General features: G+C 40.9%; 1 protein-coding gene across 1 annotated transcript in view; it reads left to right on the forward strand.

The window, feature by feature from the left end:
- The first annotated feature begins 4,012 nt into the window (after positions 1-4,012).
- The window catches only part of PRKCQ (protein kinase C theta), a 41,161-nt gene continuing 25,144 nt past the window's right edge, over positions 4,013-20,029 (forward strand). The window contains exons 1-9 of the mRNA XM_084301249.1: positions 4,013-4,416; positions 9,705-9,904; positions 11,656-11,716; positions 13,466-13,628; positions 14,125-14,156; positions 14,296-14,381; positions 15,432-15,561; positions 16,235-16,344; positions 18,209-18,332. Coding sequence (XP_084157375.1) covers positions 4,299-4,416; positions 9,705-9,904; positions 11,656-11,716; positions 13,466-13,628; positions 14,125-14,156; positions 14,296-14,381; positions 15,432-15,561; positions 16,235-16,344; positions 18,209-18,332 — 1,024 coding nt within the window. The 5' untranslated portion in view covers positions 4,013-4,298. The remainder of the gene's footprint in view (positions 4,417-9,704; positions 9,905-11,655; positions 11,717-13,465; positions 13,629-14,124; positions 14,157-14,295; positions 14,382-15,431; positions 15,562-16,234; positions 16,345-18,208; positions 18,333-20,029) is intronic.

Below are 20,029 nucleotides of genomic sequence, written 5' to 3' on the forward strand. Positions count from 1 at the left end.
CAAAATCAGACCCTGTGTCTTAGAGTGTTGTCCAAAACCCTCTTGAACTCCAGCAGGCTCGGAGCCATGACCACATCCCTGGGCAGCCTGTCCCAGCGCCCGAGCACCTCTGGGTGCCAGAACCTTTCCCTAATCCTCAGCCTGATCCTCCCCCGTCTCAGCTCTGTGTTGTTCCCTTGGGTCTGTACATATAGCAGGGTTGCCCTGTCCCAGGTGCAGAATCTGGATTTTGCTTTTGTTAAACTTCACATGGCTTCTGATTGCCAAGCTTTCTAATTCATCAAGATCTCTCTGCAAGGCCTCCCTGTCCTCGAGGGTGTCAACAGCTCCTCCTATGAAATTTTTGAAGAGAGCAATGGTTATGGGATATCCAGAGTCAGGGGGCAGAGGCAGGGACGCTAGCCATCACTGTTGGCATCCAGTATCACTCTAGCGGAGCTTCCTTGAAATCTGCAAGAAGACCTTGATGTGTGTTGAGTTATGCTGATATGCAGGTCTCCATCGTCCACACAAAGTGATCTTTGCAGGGTCAGGATCTTGCTTTTTGGTTAGCAGATGTCTGTCAGGAGGTGGAGACAAGTTCATAGCCTTCAGCTGCAACTCCTGGCTCCTTTGCCTCTTGGTGATACTGATTCTTGGATAGTGAATTAATTCTGCATGCACAGCTTTGCCTAAAAAAAAAAAAAAAAAAAAAAGGAAAGAGCTGAAATTATTCCCTCTGACTTCTAGAAAATGAGAGTTTGATGACATTAGGAAAACAGCATCTCAAATCCAGAAATATTTCCACTCTCCTCTCAGTTAACTCTCATTCAATAAATTGCCATCTTTCCTGCATCACGCATGCATCCATTTTCATTCAGCGTAGCACAGGAGCATCAATCCCACTAAAGGCAGCCGTCTTCAATGCAGTTCTGCTGACTTGGATCAGAAGCTCAGTTCTTCCACTCTCTTTAACCACAATTGATTAAGGATATTAAGGAGTTTATTACTTCTTAATATCATGTGAGAAGGGTTTCCATATGTTGCATTATTCTCCAGAGTGGGCAAAACTCCCTTGTGCTGATGATGCGAGGTGCAGCATTGATGAACCCCAAGTAAGTTTCATTGGGTAGTTTATTGGAAGAGAGGTTGCAGGTGGCCCTTTATAAAAAGATGTATTTCATCCTTAATTTTCAGATACCTTACAGTATCTTTTCCACTGGGAAATTAAGCAGACACTCTCCATATCCATTGCAGCTGCTTCTAGTGTTAAATTAAACTGCTGCTATTACAGTGAGCCATTGCTGGAGCTGAGTGTGTTGTTCCTTAATTGTTTATGGCTGTGGATTTGAGCCAAGTAGCAGTTCTGCAGTGGCAAACACTGGAGAGATGACCTGGAAAACAGATGTTTGGGCCAAAGCCAAGGTGGTTTCAGGAAAGACAGTGAGAGAGAAGCAGGAAGCCAGTTATCTGTCTGATTTATTGGACAGGGTGAAGAAATTCACTACAGGGCGGAGTGCTGACACAAAGCTGCTACAACACAAAACTCTGATTCTAGACAGTTTTTGCAAGGTTTATATGGGCAGCTATTGGTTTTCTAGTGCGAGCACTAGGTGAGCCAAACCTACATGCTTTCATGGTGGCTGCAGAACATTTTGTGTGATAGAGTGGTGTATGTGAGGTCCCAGCACAAGTCTTTCAGATCTGATACAATGCAATGACTTTTTTGAAAGCTGTACTGGCTTTAGGAACCTGATCAAAAACAGTTGGAGCAGTGACATTAGTATTTCACAAGACAAGGTGTTTTCTCAATCTTATCTGTGTTGCAACTACATTGACTTCATGGAAATATGATGAATACCAGGCTCAAACTCTGCTTCCAGAGACATTTTGATTTGCTTTTCCTTTTTTCTTTAGACTAAGTAGGCTTCTTATATTTTGAAAAAAATGAAATGTCTAAATAATTACAGAAGGGGAACAGAATGATATATATCTAATATATGTAATATATATATATTATATATATAGTGTTTATATTATTATATGCATAAATACATACATTTATAAATATTTTAATTCCTGTTAGAGAGATTTTTCCCTACCTAATTTGATTAGATTTCTCTGCTTCTGTCAGTACAGACAAAAATTTGAGCCTTTGTGCCATGGACCATTCATAATCCTTTCACTGTACCACTGAGCAGTGCCATAAATGCCCCTCTCCACAAAGCTAACCATGCTTAAATATCTAAATACAAGTGGTTTTCCAGAGCAAGTTCTTCAGAAACTTGGCTAATGTCTGTCTGCAATCCCCTTCAAAGAGATGCTGCCGTCACCCTGAGAAGAACATGACCGTATGAATCTCTGACATCCAGCCTCAAACGGAGCTTTGCCTTACCCAATTTTTTTCTTCTCTTTTCAAGTACATTACCAAAGAGAGTATCTGAGTCCCTGCTATTTTGCTGCAAACTCAGTCCGTTTTTTAGTTAATTTAACTCAGGAGCTCAAATGGGAAGTAGAGTCTTCCTATGTTGCTCATTGCATGGATTGGCCTTACTTAAGGCAATAAATTGAGGGAATCTCCTGCAAAACATTGCCTACTGAAATCTCTGTAAGAATATAGTTGCAGTTTACTGCACAGGCCACCTGTTTGCAACAGTCTCAGAAAGCATGGCAGTGTGATTGCTCAGCACCTGTGAACATTCAGGCCAGAATAGCTGGCAGTTCAGTCCCAGTGCTAACTGTAGCCTTTTCTCTTCATTTTATAACAGGAAGCAGAAGATCTCACAATATCCAAGAGGCAAGTGAAACAACTACCTGCTGAGACCTGGCCATGTGCTAACAGAAAGTTGTTCTGACTTTTACTGTCACACTAGACTTTTGCACAAAAAGGGGCTGATGGAAACTCATCACTCCACACTGCTGGGTAAGAGGGGAGAAACTCAGTCAAAGGATTATGTCTTGGTTTCTCCAGTTTTCCTCTCTCTTTGATGGTCCTGTCTCCTGTTTCTTTGAACGGAGAGTCCAAGTTTTAAAGTCGGACTGGCCAGAGGAGCTCTTATCCTCATTCCTTCACCTGAGAAAATCCTTTCCATGTTGTCCACAACTGTGATGACCAGAGAAGCCCCTCCAGCCAAAGACTGAGCTTGTATATCAGGAAATACCATTTACAGGTAAGAAAATGTCATTCCCAGCAATGAACGTGGATCATCTGACATGTGAAGCTAGAGAAGCTGTCTTTAGGATTGAGCATTATATGTGTAAAAGGGAAGAAAGGCTTGTGGTGCATCCTACCCCACATGTCATTTGACTTTTTGCTTTTGTAGTTGAACAATTTATTTGACTGTTAACAGCTGGTGGTAGGACTCATGCATTCAGCTATGGTGGTCCAAGACACAGACATCTACAGATGAGTTCAAAGTGCCTCTTGCTCCCTGTCGACTAGAGGGGGAGCCAAGAATAACAAGCTCAGGAGTTTAAACAAAAGTTGTTTGGTAAATGCCAGTCCTTGGGTCCAGATGGCACAAAGATGGGCACCAACTACAGCGGTTAATAATTGCTGGCTTTACTAAATCTTCTCACTAGGAGCTCTGAAAGAGCCTGCAAAGAAGACGAACCCACAGGCTTTGTTGTGTTTCCTGGCATCTTGCTTTTATGTGTTTCTGTTTTCAGCTGCTTAGAATTATCCTGAGATCCTTTTTTTTTTTTTTTTTTCTCCACCCCTACACAGTGTGGTTCATACGAGCTGAATTTTCTCTTTATAGCTTCACTGATGAATGTGGGTCAGCACCCAGTCAGTTGGATGCCTGAGATCATTTCCATGCTGCATATAAATAGTGTGCAGTTATTTCACGGTTTCGTGTTCAGCTTGCAGTCTTCCAACAGCCTTGTATTCCCGAAACCCTTTCTATTCTCATAGCATTCAGCTTCGTGAATGCGTGACTCAACATCAATTACAGCAGAGGTTGTCCCAGCCAAGAAATTCCTGATTTGGCTCCTATGTATTGTTGTTCTCATTTCTGACAGCTGGTGTCGAGTCACTAGTCCTCAGAGCTGCTACTGCGGGTCCTTCCAGCCTTGCGATGAGTTCAGCTATGTGGTTAAGCTGACAGCTAAGTTACATTACCTTGTGCACATTAAGCAGTGCTTGGTCAGTCCATCATCTCGCTAGGCAGTGGAGGAAGTCAGAGAGTCTCCAGTTGGATGGATAACTAACGGCTGGCATACCGCTGTCCGGTGGAGATAAGAGGCTGGTTAAAACCAAGGGAATTTTTAGACTCTTCCCAAATATCGCCTGTCTTTTGTTTGACACAGGACTTGTCATGTCTCCCTTTCTGCGTATTGGTTTATCCAACTATGACAGTGGCCCTTACCTGCCATCCCAGGGGGAGGTGATTAATCCTTACTGTGCTGTGATGGTTAAAGAAGCCGTGGAATCAGGTAAGTGGGGAGGTGTTAAACGTGCATGTGAACTTTTTTAGAAATGTGTGAGTTTTACTTTGCCATTGCTGGTGCATAGGAAGCATGTGGTAAATCCTTATAAGGGTTTGTGAAGTGCTTTTCAAGTCTAAACAACATGCAAGTTTGGGTTCAGAACTGCCTGCAAAAAGTCTGATTTGAAGATGAAGCTTAACAAAGTCTCTGTCTTCGGTGTGAGGTTATTATCAACTGAATTACAGGTCCCAGCATATGACACAGCTGACGAGCTGAGCTATATTCAGTTTCACTTTTATATGAGCAGTTGCTGTTTTGTCAGCTGGGGCTCTAGACAGATAAAGTCTGGGTGTCCTAGGAATATCCTGGAAGGGCTGTCCTTGTTTATCACATTTTTTGAGGAACATACAGGTCCAGTAACTTCCAGCCTAAAAAAACAAACAAACAAAACAAACAAACAAACAAAAAATAAAAATAAATGAATAAATAAAACCTCTCAAACATCCCCAGGCTTTGCAGAGGGAGTTAATTTCCCCACATAACTGCTGTACTGTGTGATATGTTTGGAGGTGAAACTGTCTGTTAAGCTGTTTTTTGTTGTTTCTTTTTTTTTTTTTTTTCTGTGTCTGGATATATGGATTGTTGTACACTTTTCCTAACTGAACAGGAATGATGAATCCTCATTGGGAAAACACTTCATATATGTCTTATGCATGAAAATAGTCTCAGTGAGAGGATGAAAAGTTTTTCAGTTCTGCTTTTCAACAGTCATTGAGATCAAGACCTTCAATGTTAGGAAATTTCTCATATTGGCTGTTATTTATCTTAAATCTTGGACAAATTCCTAACTCAACTGTTGCAATTCTTTTAAAGATGAATTTGACTCGGAAATCCCTTTTTATGCCTTGAACCCCCCACTACCACCCCCCACCCCCACTCCCAAATCAAACCTTCAGGGGATGTCAAAGTAGTTTTAAAAAAAGAAATTTTAGAATTTTAAAATAATTTGGTATTTCACTGTTTGTTTTGTTGTTTGTTTGGTTGGTTGTTTTTGTTTGTTTGTTTGTTTGTTTTTTGTGGTGGTGGTAGTGTTTTTCTTGTTGTTTTCTTTTATTTTTAAAGAGTCATCATTTATCACACTGAACTTCAGCTTTGTTTAAATTACACTTTCAATGATTCTGAAAGAAGTGGTGATTGGTAAAGTCAGAAGGAAAGAAAATGTTGCATGACAAGATATCGCTAAGATTTCACTTTTCACTGAAAATGTGACTTATTTCAGCTCTATGCTGTGCTTGGTTGTTTGCTTTAATGAGACCTTTGAAAGAGCCATAACTCAAACTGAAGCCTCTGTCAGTTCAAAAGTGAATAAAATCAATTTGGGCAGAACAAACCTATATTTATTCATCTTACACAGAGCTGAAATTGTTTTCTGGCACCTAACAAACAAAAATGTACTAACTAGTGGCTATAATTTCTGTGTTTTGGAGAACCTTTAATAATAATAATAATAGTAAATAATAATAATAATACCCTAACAATGAGAAATGAAAAAATGTGTTTGGAAGAACATTTTTTCCATTAGTGAGGATCAAATACAGAAAACAAAATGACATGTTTCTGTTAGGTGGGGTGTAATTGCAGTTTTCTGACGGTTACATATTGAAACAGCCAGAGGAACTCTTCTCTTGTGAATTTGGTCTCTGGTCCTCATCATGTGCATGATAGCAGTAGGAACCTCACAAGACTGATTCATCGTAGACTCTTGGGGAATCACCCTTGGAAGACGTTGCTCTTAGACACCCTCTGTCAGTAATTGTGTCAATGTCTAACCTCACCTAAAGGTGATTAAGCCAAGGTGGTAGGATCCGTCTCCCCTATTTCTAGCTTTCTGCAAGGATATTGATATCTGAGCAAGTTGGACACCGTTGCATTACAGCCCAGGGGATCAAGCAGAGATGGTGGATCCATCTCATCTTAAGGAAAACACCTAGAATAGACCTTATGAATCACACCCTAGAAAAGCCCAGTGCTCTCCACTGACTCTGAGGGTAGTTTAGACAATCTGCTCAGAGGTACGTGCCTGATATTCAGTGAGATGAGCCTAGTGCTAAATGCCAGAAATGATCTCAACATGACCATCCACAAGTTTTGTGCTCAAACAGCCTCAGAGAAGGCAAAAGGCAACGAGGATCACAGGACGAATGTTAGCTGAGAGTATCTGAAATAGCTGCATTCTGGTTTGTGATTTTTGTTCACTATTTACTCTCCAATTCCCAGTTTTCACAGAGCACTTGTAGTGATGAAATTCAAAACATTTTTATTGTGATGTCTCGTTATGCAAATTTTGGCTGAATTGGCATGTCCAGGAAACAGAAATGTGTCTGCTGCAAAGGCTTTAAGAGATACAAACAACCCTGACTGCCAGACTTGTGCTCTGTCTAATGCATGCCAAGTATTTCTTCAGATCAAATGATTGCTATACAACAGTAAGAGCTGAATCCATGATAGATCCAATCCCAATTTCCTGCATTTTTTTTTTCTGGAATTATTTTGGTAGATGTGTCTACTGTGGCTTTTGCAAAGACCTTCTATGGACTGGATATATTATGTGTAGCACTAGCAAAGTAAGGGTATTGGTATTTGTTTGTTTGTTTGTTTGTTTGCAAAGGGACACGTGATAGATGATGAGTATGTTAGGTTCCCAAAAAAAGGAGTTTGATTCATTTTGTGTTTATGCCAAAAGTTGCCTCATGTGCACCAGCAGTTATAATTAAGTCACGAGGGCAGAGGACACAAGGTCTGGGAGTAATGCCCGTCATCTGTGGACACAAGGATGTCACAAAAAAGGGCACCCTAAAGAATTTCAGAAGACCAAGAAGGATCTTAATATATCTTATATATTTTTGCCACCTACTTATGTCATAAAAAAGATCTTGGTAATTTGTGATATAATCTTAAAAAAAAAAAAAAAAAAAAAAAAAAACTACACATAGCTAGATACGTTCTAGCAATTTATTTCTGATGACAAACCATTCCAGAGATCATAGGCACCTCTGAGGTGTAAAAATATCTGTCCTTTAAAAATGGCTTCTGCCTTCCCAAGCCACCTGGCCTGGTGCCATTTTGACACCTGTCTTGGTGACATTTACTTCGTGAAAGATCCTGCTCCGTGCTTGAACTCAGCAGGCCTGCAGGAGAAGTGCTTCCAGCTACAGTGGGAGCTGCTCCCCAGGAAAGACAGATGCTATTTCATTATTCAGGAGCCAAGGGTTAGACTAATCCTTGGCAGGACTCCACAGACGTCAGTGGGGATGCACTGGGGATGCGTGTCTGATCCCGTGCATCGGCCAGTTCATTCGCATTCTAGGGTTTGTTTGTTTGAGCTGTACATTTTGGAGTGTGATGCTAGCCAAAGCACTTGTTTTTCAAGTAGTGTGTTTCACATCCTTGGAGTAGTTTGTTGAGGTGGCAAGGGAATAATGTTCCTTACTGAGATTTCCGTCCTCTGTTGCACTTTTTCTGCCTTATTTTGGTTGCTTTCGTTGAAAGAGTGGCTTAAATATATATTTGCAAGTTTGATGGGAATGAGTTATGCCTCTGAACAATGGTATTTGACTGCTTAAATCTTCATACATGAAAAGCCAGCCCCACTTAACTGATGAAGATTGATTCACCTTTGACTGAGGTGCTCTAAAATTAGAGGAAACTGAGTTTTAACCTAAGATTTAGCTGCACAAGTATTTGCCATACCAGAAAGTGATTTTCTGTTGTGGGAGTGACCTCTGCTTAGCTTTGCAATGCAAGCCAATGCTGATGGTCAGAGCATCCTGCAGCTCCAATCAAGTTTATGTGGATAAAACAAGCATAAAACTGTTCCATGAGAGGCAAGTGCTGGGCTGTGGAGTGAAATTTCAGCAAGTTGGTATTGATTGTAGGATTGTCCATAAATCCTTGACAAGTTGCTTTCTCAAATTATAATTATCTAGTGGTGGTGGGACATTTTTGTTATGGTCTCACAGCTCTGATATTTGCTTTATCCCCAATAAACGTTCTCTCATGTCCTGAGAAGAATGTTGCACAAATTTAATCCATCCTGTAGGTGCGGTGCAAGCCTCAAAAATCCCTGAGCTCCTCCCTGGGGAAATCAAAGCTGATTAGAGGAAAGAAACCTAAATTAGTTCTCCCATGAAGGGAAAGGCAGATAAAGATTTCCTCCACCACATGTCATGTTCCAGGCTATCGGCTGTATGTGCTTTTCCAGCTGGTGGGGTAAGGGAAAGGGCTGGGACTGTTGGAAACAGGAGCAGGGTCTTGAGGAGACAGGAGTCACAGCTCTACTGCTCACACAACTATTTTTTATTCTCTTGTTCCATCTGCTTTGACATTTGATAGACTGAAAGTTTGCAGAGGGTAACTGTGAAGTAGAATTTTCCTTAATTTCCAAGCCTTTTACAGGGTATAAAACTGGCCATGTGAAATGAAGCAAGCTGGCTGAGAAGCTTTTAATTTGACATATCGAAGTAAAGAGATGACTGCCAGCTAATGCTAGGGCTCAGAGACACCTTACATCATTTTAAGATGTGTCTGTTGTGAAGGAAGAGGAATGAGTGCATGAAGAGGTGCAAGAAAGGTCTGCTAGGTCAACCTTGCTGTGGATATGGTTGCAGGTTTGCAAGAGAGTTATTTATTTTTAACAGACCTGAGGTAGCTGAGAAGTAACATCAGACTCGCCATACACAGCAGCTGAGCCTAATCACAAAGTGCATCCAGATTTTGGGGGCATTGAAGCAAACCCTTTCATTTCGCATTGCAGTGGGACAGATGACACATGTAACTGGTTATCTGTGATGGGACTCATGTAATTAGATGTGGGTATCTTACTGTGTCAGAATCTACATTTGAGATCTACTTAATAAAATTAATGTAATCAGGGTTGGAAATTGTGTTTCTCTAAAGTAGATGCCTATATTTGGTCAAATAAATGCACCCTAACTCCACTGATGTATATGTACTAAATTCCTTTCACTATCTCTGAAGGCAGCCGATATTCAAATAGATCAGATATTGACTTGCACATTGTAGACACCTAAAGTTAAGTGAGATGAATCCTTTCCCAGCTTTAACTTCACACAGTAACTTCTTAAGACATTCTAACATCATCCATTACATACCTTCCCCAGAGAGAGACCTTAAAGTGTGTAAATAACACAAATCTATCTCAGGGACTGTAGAGTGGCTGCCTTAATGCAGATGAGAAGAAAATCTAGCTAATCCAAACCGTTTCTTGTTGACAGAAAATGGCCAAGTGTACGTGCAGAAGAAGCCCACCATGTACCCACCGTGGAACAGCACTTTCGATGCTCACATCAACAACGGCAGGGTCATGCACATCGTCGTCAAGGACAAAAGTGCCGAAATGGTCTCAGAGACCACAGTGGAACTCAAGGTGCTGGCAGAGAGGTGTAAAAAGAGCAATGGGAAGACAGAAATATGGGTGAGCTTCATTATCTCCTCTTGCAGCATGTGATGGGAAGCTGAGGAATAATGTTTTGAGTCTGCTTGGGTTTATCTTGAAGGAAAGATCTCCATGCATATCACAAAAAAAAGGGAACACAACAAGTTTGTATTACCCGCTGCTGTTATATTGAAACACATGCTCTCTATTAGCAAAGATTCTGGTTCATGTGAGCTGTGCCCATGTATTAATTTTTGCTTAAGGAATCCACTGGGGACAAATGGTAATTTAAGTGGCTAAATGTGAATTATTTTATGTGCTCTAGGGAAACAGCTTTAAAAATTTAATCTAATATCAAGTAACTGATTCACAGCTACCTGACATCAGAATTATGCCAGAGGAACTCCTTTAAAATCACCGGAGTTACAGTGGAGTAAATTTGAAATATCAGTCTTCATAAGGATGCTAAATGTAAGGTTGTATTCCCTGACAGTCCAAGCAAGAAAGCTGCTGATAACAGTCTTTAACATGTAGTATTCAGGAGCAATGTCATGAATAACTAAAAAGGGGAACGGCATTTGGAGAGAAACTGATTTCCTGGAATTGTTTTGTTTTTCTTGCCCGTTACCAAGTTAAGCTACTTGAATTAAGCAGCGAGTGGAAATGTCAAAAAGGCCTTGGCTTCTTAAAAGACTTAACGGCATGATTTGGTAGAGAATTGCACTTTTAGCACAACACTTGGAAGGAATGAAGATACTTAGGGTTGAAATTGAAAACTGGAAGGCCTTGCTCAGCATCACTCCAACTCCAACCCAAGGCTTCGAAGGTTTGGGAGGCTGTAGTGTGGTGAAGAGGAAAGGGGGGATGTAGGCAGAGTACTGCTTGTTCATAGCAAGAGTAACTAATCTGAGATTAAATAAAGTAGGGAGGCAATAGTCCTGTTTTTTCCCAGCCTGGGAGCATCTCCTAAGGTCTTCACTCACTCTCAGATACAAGTTATGACCTAAGGAGGCTGGTCTCAGATATCCCATCCACCAAAGATTAGGATGGGAATGAAAAATGTTTTTCTCACTTTTCTGTACAATGTCATTGCTTCACCCAAAACGTAGAGAGGTAGTCTAGCTCAGACTGTGCTGGAGATGGGTGGGGAAGACACTGCTGTAGTTTTCAGCCTGAAGAAATCCTTGAATTGTTACTTCCTATACAAGTGGACCCAGATTTTAAAAAGGCACGTATGGATGAAGGTTTGGATAGGTGAGTCCAGTAGGAGGACCTAAAAAAATACCTGAGAAATTTTGTACTATCACTCACATTGACTAATGAAAGTTAGAATTGCAGGTGCAAGTTTCTAAAGATTTCAGAGATTTCAGTGTTCTTTTAGCACCTGTCTGAAGTTGGCTGGATTTTTAGAGGACTTCCCCCTCGTATAATCCTCTGGGAATGACAAGTTTTCTCTATAGACATGCTGGTCCTGACCTGCTGTTTAATAACTTGCTTATAATTTCTGTTTTAGTCACTTTTATCTGTTCAGTCATGCAGCTCTGAGAGTTTGATAAGAGCTGATCAATCTACAGTTGCTGCCCACTCACCATATTCCCCCACATCAGTATGAAAACTCAACTATTAGTATTCATTGACATTCATCAGTTCCCACTGGGAAATTGAGGTAGCTTGAGCCATCTGAAATGATAGTTGTTTCTTTGAACGTCTGTTTAACGATTGCACTTGTATTTTCTTTTTCTTACTTCTTTTTCTTTCTTTTTCTTTTTTTTTTCACTTATCACAACCAGCTAGAACTGAAACCTCAAGGGCGAATGCTGATGAATGCAAGATACTTCCTGGAAATCAGTGGCAAGTGAATTTATTTGCTAATTGATAGATGTAATTTATGGTTACGTGGGGTAGATGTGGTGTCTTCACTGAAAGCAGAGCATACTTTATTACTGATTTATTCATAGGAACTATCATAATGTTTTGAAATGAACACCACAGAAAAGCAATTACTATCACATGGTGGGGATGAAGACTGACTGCTCGTCTGTAATTTGTAAGGCAAATTTTTGGTTGTTTTGTCATTGAAACAGTATGTTTTTCTTATTATACAAAGTAAGATGGAATAGATGCATAAGGAGCCCACTCCCTCTGAAATTATTGCACGTGTATGTATGCATACAACATGTACCATGGTGTGCATGATAGTGCAGCCATAAAGGATGGGTTATGTTTTACAGCTGACAACACCTAAATACACGTGAGTTGCGTGCCTAAGAATAAGAGCAATCTAGGCAAAACAGGAAAAGAACCTAGAGAGTGATTCATCTGATCAGACGCAGGTGCCTGCTGCATGGTGAGCTGAGTCATTTGCTAGGCTCCATTGCCTGCACCAGCTGGACCTCCAGGGACATAGCACTGGCTTAGTCACCCTGCACAGGACACACCTTTGTTTAGGTGTCTTCACTGAGAACTCGATCTCATCCGCTGAGCTCAATGTCCATGGGAAATGTATTTGCTTTGTTGAAAGAAATGGGTTGCAATCAAAATGGTCAGTCATGATCTCCTGTCTTTGATGCCAACGTTTTTGCAGTCTTTCAAGGATGTGGGGTGAAGCTATAGGTTGTAGATATCTACAAGGACCTTTAATTTCCAGAATCACAGAAGTACTGAAAGCATCTAATAGAATGTGTATACCAGTATTCTCCTCATCCATTCCCAACTTTAAAATAGAATAGATTCTTGTTGCCTCCTTTCGTGTTATAAAGCGTCGGAGAGTCCAAAGCATAGAAAATGCAAGTTGCATTTGTATTACAAATAGCAGGATCATCATCAGATCAGTCAGGGGGGCAGTTTCCACAGAATATCTAAGTAATTTGCTGTGTAATGCATGACTAAATCAAGACAGAAATTGAGAGTTAGATATTGTGTGCATATCAAGATTTGTAGACATGAGCGTGTACCTAAAAGTGCACATGCATATATGCATGAATAGCCAGAGTTGGTGTGTTTTCTGTTCTAAAAAGTTTAAATGCGAACTCTGAATAATGACATGAACACAGGAAACAGCAAAGCAACTGTTGGCATGGAAAAATAACAACAACAACAAGAATATCATAAGAACATACATAAATGTTTACTCACAACCATAGACACGCACACATGAAAGATTCAGTTAAATGCCCACATTTCAGTATCTATTTATCTATCCATCTATCTATACGCATGTATGTGCATTTATAAATAGATATTCTTATGTAATTTATCTTTTTTATTGTTCTTCAGTGCTATATAAAGTTCAAACGTAATATTTAGCTGCAAATTACCTCTCCTTGGGAAATTTCTGGTCTATATTTCAAAATAGCATTATGAATATTCAGGGGAGCTTAAAATCCTCAGTTTGAAGTCATTTTAGTGTCCCTGTAGGAATGGTAGATAAAAAAAATCCAAACAAGCCTTGTGTGGATTTCAGAAAGCAGGATTTCCTTAAAATATTCATTCCCATGAGTGAATCATCAGCTTCAGTCAGTTAGTTTTTTTGGCAACTGCATTTTCTCAAGGTGCCTGACCAGCACAGTGTACCCTAACAAATCTTCTGCTTCCTTTCAGATGCAAAGGACCTAGCTGACTGTGAGACCGAAGGCTTTTTCTCCTTGCATCAGCGCAGGGGAGCCATCAAACAGGCCAAAATCCATAATGTCAAGTGTCACGAGTTCACAGCCACCTTCTTTCCACAACCTACCTTCTGCTCCGTCTGTCATGAGTTTGTCTGGTAAATGAAAATAGATCTGTGCACGTTTTTCCCTTTCAACTTGAAGGAGCAGCTCTGCTTCTTTAGTGAATATCTGTGTTCCTGCTGTCAGCAGGACTGGAGGCTTGGCATCCTGCATGTAGGAGTTACTGCATCACTTCAAGGATGTGGTTCACAGTTGTAATTCCAGCTGTGAAAATTCCTTTCATTTTTAGCGTATTATTGTTACAAATACTTTTGTCTTTGGCCAAATGCATGGACGTTTCTAATCAGCCTAGTTTGCCATTTAGATATTGCAAAATTCAATATGTAACTATGGACTGGAAGGGCTGTGAAAACCAGTTTCCAGCAGTTAGAGTGAATGAAGGTAGTTAGATTAGAGAAACTCTGTAAAGATGGATAAAAAGCAAGACTGTTTTATTCTTTTTCTTTCGTAACTGTTGCTTTTCTTTCAAATGTAGAGGCAATTCAGAAATTTCAGAAAATTCAGGCTTAACCATTTCTCTGTTTATTTCAGGGGTCTGAATAAACAAGGCTATCAATGCAGACGTAAGTTTTTGTGTTTGTTTTTGTTGTTGTTTTGTGTTTTCTTTTTGTTCTTTTTTTTTTTTTTTGTTACTATCATTATTTACTTTGTCTTTTCTTAAGGGATTTTTTCATGAATGCTATGACACATTTGTTCTTTCAGAGTGTAATGCTGCCATTCATAAGAAGTGCATTGATAAAGTAATAGCCAAGTGTACAGGATCAGCAGTCAATAGCAGAGAAACAATGGTATGTATTATTATTTGGTTGCTTTTAAAACACTTGAGTGTCATTCATATCTCTCCTGCATTGCTGTAAAAGAACTTCATATGAAGCAAAGCATGCTACTGAACTAAAATCTGTGTGACCTGATCTGCATCCTTTGTTTTTTGTATGCCCAGTGGTTTCATTACCTCCTAGTTGTGATTTACTCAAATCTGCCACTGAATAAGCAGTCACCGAATCAGGACTGACGTTTTCCTAATGTATGAAGTATAGCTCAGGGAAAAGCCATGGACATGAGGTGGAGAATTACTAGAGGAAATTCTTCACTATCCAGTGTTAGGCAGGATGTCATCCTGAATTTTCAGAGCAGTACTTTAACATCCCAGTCTGTGTCATCTGAGATTTCCAAACCATTACTGGAAGATCTAGGATCTCCAATATTATTTATTTTTTTTTTATATCAGTTTATAATAAAATTTATTTTTGGTGGGCAAAAACTGAGCTTATACTCCTGATATTACTTTTTTCTTAATTGTGTTCTACAGCTTATGTTTTTCTCCAGTCCCTGGTACATGTTATCTTTTTACAGTCTTTAGAAATGAGAGTCATCTCACCTGTCTTCTAACACCTCCAGTGTAAATGTATCCAGCTTTGTCATCACATTTAAGTCCCTATATACGAAAAGAAGAAGAATAAGCTTTTCTAAGGACTGATACATGGCAACAAATGTAGACATCCATTTTCAGGATGAGATGAATCTTTTCTTGAATTATGTCTGTTTCTCTATTGAGAATTAGGGAATCTGGGTGAGTAGCTGAGATGCAGACAGCTACGTGGTCAGATAAATCAAACTCAAGGATTAAATTACCCAACTTCCAATGAATTGCATAGATATTATGCATTAAAATTTGTCTTTGCATATCTGAATGTTAGATTTCTTCTTGATGATCATACCCAAGAATAAAACAGCAGTAAATACCCCACCTTCTTTGGTACAAGGTTGGGGGCTGTTGATTTTTCATGCAGAACTGCAGCAGAGGGAAGTGAATTGCCAACATGGCTTTTCTGTTACAGTTCCACAAGGAGAGATTCAAGATTGATGTGCCTCACCGCTTCAAAGTCTACAACTACAAGAGTCCAACGTTCTGTGAGCACTGTGGCACGCTGCTCTGGGGCCTTGCACGGCAAGGACTGAAGTGTGATGGTGAGTCCCTGGTGTATGTGGCACAGGCTGAGCATGAGAGCAGGCTGCTGACTTTAAAGAGCTCCAATCTAGAGAGCCAAATCACATTTCTTGCATTTCTGTCTGAAACCTGGATAAAATGGTGTCAGGGATGGTGAAGTGTCGTCAAGAGGAGCATCCCTCAAGGAGGATCTGTAGAAGAATATGTGATCCATGAGGCTGAAGAGTCACTTCCCAGAGAGACAAAGGAATATTGCAGTGCCTGCTACTGATATTCCAAAATCAGGAATTTTGGAATAAAATAAACTTCCACACTCTATTTTCACTATCAGACAGACCTAAGACACTTCCCCTTCATGATCCTATGCCAAAAGGGAGATCCTGTTCTGTGACCACAGTTATCTCTGAGCTGAAGTGCATTATAGGATTTTGGAAGTCTGTATTTGCCAAGGCTGATGGATGTAAAAATGCCCAGTAGTAACTATAAAAACCCCATCTCTGGAGACTAACCAAAAGGCAACATGAGTGCAGTCTGATCAGAGACAAATGATGCTATGGAGCCCAGGCTTTGAGCTTTTTATGTGGTTGGTCTTTGCCATTGGCCAACAGCAGCACCTTCCTCCCCAACCTGAAGTTAAATCCTTTACAGCCCAGCAACCTTCTGTTGTCCTGACACCTCTGTTCTTTCTTTCAGCTTGTGACATGAATGTCCATCACAAGTGCCAGACAAAAGTAGCAAACCTTTGCGGAGTTAACCAGAAACTGATGGCTGAAGCTCTGGCAATGATAGAGAGCACCCAACAGGTATGTACTTCAATCCATGAGTGATCTGCAGAGTGAAGGATCAATTGTTCAATGTTTGCCTCAGTACAAGAAATAAAGGCATTGAGTGGAGCACTGTGGGTAGCTAGTTCAAAACAGAGAATGGAAAATGAGTCCCCATGGGCAGGGATACCTCCCACCACCCACCAGGGATGGGACAGCCACAGCTTCTCTGGGCAGCCTGGGCCAAGGCCTCACCATGCTCCGAGTGAAGAATTTCCTCCTAACGCCTTGTCTAAATCTACCCTCTTTTAGTTTAAAGCTATTGCCCCATCCTATGGCTTCACCCCCGACTCAGAGTCCCTCCCCAGCTCTCCTGCAGCCCCTTCAGGCCCTGGCAGGCTGCTGGGAGGTCTCCCCGGAGCCTTCTCCAGGCTGAACAACCCCAGCTCTCTCGGCTTGTCTTCATAGAAGACAGGCTAATTAATTGCGTCAATGGAAAAGCATTGTCTCTGAATCAGGAGTTCTCTGAGCTACATATCTCTGGAGATAGGGAGAATCATTTGAGGAGCTGGCCTGACATGCTTTCACTCTCCTTACATCTTTACAGGGTGTCTGCTTAATGCCTGTCTCAGAGAGGACATGACCTGGATGGACTCTCTGATTCAGTACAGCTGTAGTTACATTATGTTTGTAGCTTAAGTTGTGTAACAGGGTCCGAGAAACAGGGAGAGGAACTTGGTTTGGGTCCTTTGGTGTCATGACCTTGCTATGCGGTTGTCATTCAGCAATTTCTCCTGTGTCTCTCTGACTTGTTTGTTGTGAAACTCATCAGAGCAGGCACTCTCATGAAGAGACCTGGACCTTGGAGAGAGGATCTAGATAATACTATCATGTAAATAATACTGTGCAAACACAGCAAGTTGACTTAAAAGAAGGAAAAATAGGCTGTCACAAGCCCCAAGCCTCTAGAGAAGATTCTAGTTCCAAATCAGGATTGTTAGGATGCCTCTCAGCTCTTGAATAACCTCAGAGGGGGAACAAAATGTGTAGGTTCACAGTCCTGCATATTTAGGTTCTTCCAGTATACCAAGGCAAAATCTTCATACACCCAGCAGGTGTTTTTCCATCTATAACTTCCTGAGAGTCTACCTGCAAGGTTTAACTCTGCATACTGCTCACCTTTATTCAATAGGCGGTGTTGCCAAATCTTCAAAGAGGATTTTTTTCTGCTTTTACTTCTCCATTTCCTATCTGCTGGCTGGCTGCAACTCCTTGAACTACATACAGGTGTCTTTGAGTCACTGTTGAAAGGTGAAGAGGGCAAACGCTAGATTCTTCTACCCAAATATTCTTCTTATCTCCAAAAATTTAGGCCATGGGAACTTCTTGAGCTGTAGGTGGGGTCTTAGCGTTTTAATAGCCCTCACTTGATTTCTCTTTCATGCTTTTGTCTCATTATACTTGAATCCAGATGAACTCTTATCCTCTGCAACATGCCAGGAAAAGGAGTTCCTCAAAATGACACCCAGGCAGTGTGCAGAGATAAGACTGCAGTATGATCCTGCCTACAGGTTCCCCTTCAAAGAGAACTATTGGGAAGGAAAATTATAGTTAAAATGTCCTTTGTGAGGATAGCCAGGGACACAGACCCCTGTGCAGAATAGGGTATCTTTGCATTGGCAGTACAAACACCTAGTAACACACACAGACACATGAGAAGCCTTGCTGAAGGTTGTGGGTTCCTCAAACCCCCAAACATTGGGTACAGTTATGCTCCTTTCAAATACAAAGACCTCTTCTATATTTTGGCTTGTGTGACAGTCACAGTCAAGAAGCAATGGTGTCCATAAGCTCAGAACATGACATTTGGCTTAAAAGTCATTTGCTGTTTTCTGTAATCCAGGCTCGATCTCAGCGTGACACAGAACAGATCTCCAGAGATGGACCTCTTGAAATTGGCCTCCCAGTACTTGTGAAGGATATAACACCTCTTCAAGCAATTCCAACATCTACAACAGGAAAAAAAGGTAGTTTCCCCTAGTGGTATGGTACAGCAGGCTTTTTTTTTTTTTTTTTTCTTCCTATTGTACACAGTTTGGTGGGGGTTGCAAGGGTTGAGAAGGTTGAGAATATATTAGCCAATTAATCTTTCATGCATCTTTCCTACCTAGAGCAAGACATATCCTTCCTCATCCCTGAATATCTTCAGCTCTTTCCAAGTCACTTAGGCTAGGCAGATACCCTAGATCTCAGCCTGGTTCCTTTCTTCTCTGTAAACCTGCACTTTCCCTATGCCATCCCAGCCTCTAGCAACATAAGACATCAACCACTACTCATCCAGCTAGTCCCTAAACTCTCTGATCCAGTACTTCAGCATAACTCTTACCTCCACTGGCAATAATGTGTTTATTCTTCTCCTGGGACTCACAAACCATAATATATGAGAAATTTAAAGAGAATCCAAGCTTGGAACAGGAGGCTGGGAGACATTCTGATCACCATGGCTAATTCTCTTTCTAATTTCTGATTTTTGGGTAGAGGTTGACATCCAGTCCCTCTGAATAACATTGACTCATCCCCACTTCATTCACCCAAGGAAAATTACACTCCTGGGAAGATCCCTTGTTTGTCTGCTTTATGCTCAGGTCAGAGAACTCTGGATTTTAGGATCAGAAATGTCACTTTTCTTTCATAAGACCTGTGTGTCCCACATAGAAGGTCTTTTCAGGACCAGCTTCATGGTTTATGGTGCTCCTCCAAGCACCATACTGAAAGTGCATCAGACCTATGATGGTACTGACACAATGTTTTTGCAGACTCCCACAAGCTTTAAAATATCAGAAAGGGGAGGAAAAAAAAAGAAAAGTACTGGTGAATCAATACTTAAAAAAAATAAAAAAAGGACTAAGACAGTAGGTCCTCAGTTCAAACCCTAAACAAAGCTCAAGATCACCATCATCATATTTCTCAATGCAAGTAAGTACTGCCCTGTGTGGAGTTAACCACTCAGAAACAGAAACTAGAATAAAAGCCAGATGGCACTGGCTAAAGCATGTCAGAGCTACATTACACAAGTGCTCTGGGTTTGATCCAGGCTATTGAGACTCAGAGGCTGGTTTTGGTACCGTACGATGTTAGACCCCTGAGAGAAAATTAATGATGTTCCCATCTATTCTTATTTTCTGTGGGTTGCAAGGAGAACTGAGTATGTTAATGTGTATGGTAAAACCCAAATGGATTCACATCTGGTTTATTTATGTCTGTTTGTCTGATGAGTAGTGTTCTTGCTGGTCAGTGATTTAGGACAGTACAAGTGTGTGAGTGCATGGGATGAATCCAGTAAGGGACAGGCCCTTTTAGAAGTTCACATACATCCAAGTGAATGGAGTATTGAAGAAACTCTCAGTAATTCCACTCCAGAACAGCTGGAGTATTTGATCAGAATGTCACAACCAGAGCAGGGACCCAATATGAAGATGCTGTCCCTGCCATCTGATTCACATGCTGGTTTTGCCAAGGGCCTTAGAAGAAACCATAACCCCGTCATAACAGCAACCAGCAAGAAGGAAAGAAGAACACGGGCTGCCAGAAATAAAGGGTTTGTTCATGTTTTGCTGCTATGAAGAAGAAAGACAGATGAAGAAGTTTGTAAAAAGGTAGTAATGCCACTGAAGAAGGTGGAGTTACACTGGAGTAAAATTTCCTCTGGAGAGAAGGCGATGTG

The sequence above is a fragment of the Netta rufina genome, assembly GCF_964035555.1.
Source record: "Netta rufina genome assembly, chromosome: 1".
Lineage (NCBI taxonomy): Eukaryota > Metazoa > Chordata > Aves > Anseriformes > Anatidae > Netta > Netta rufina.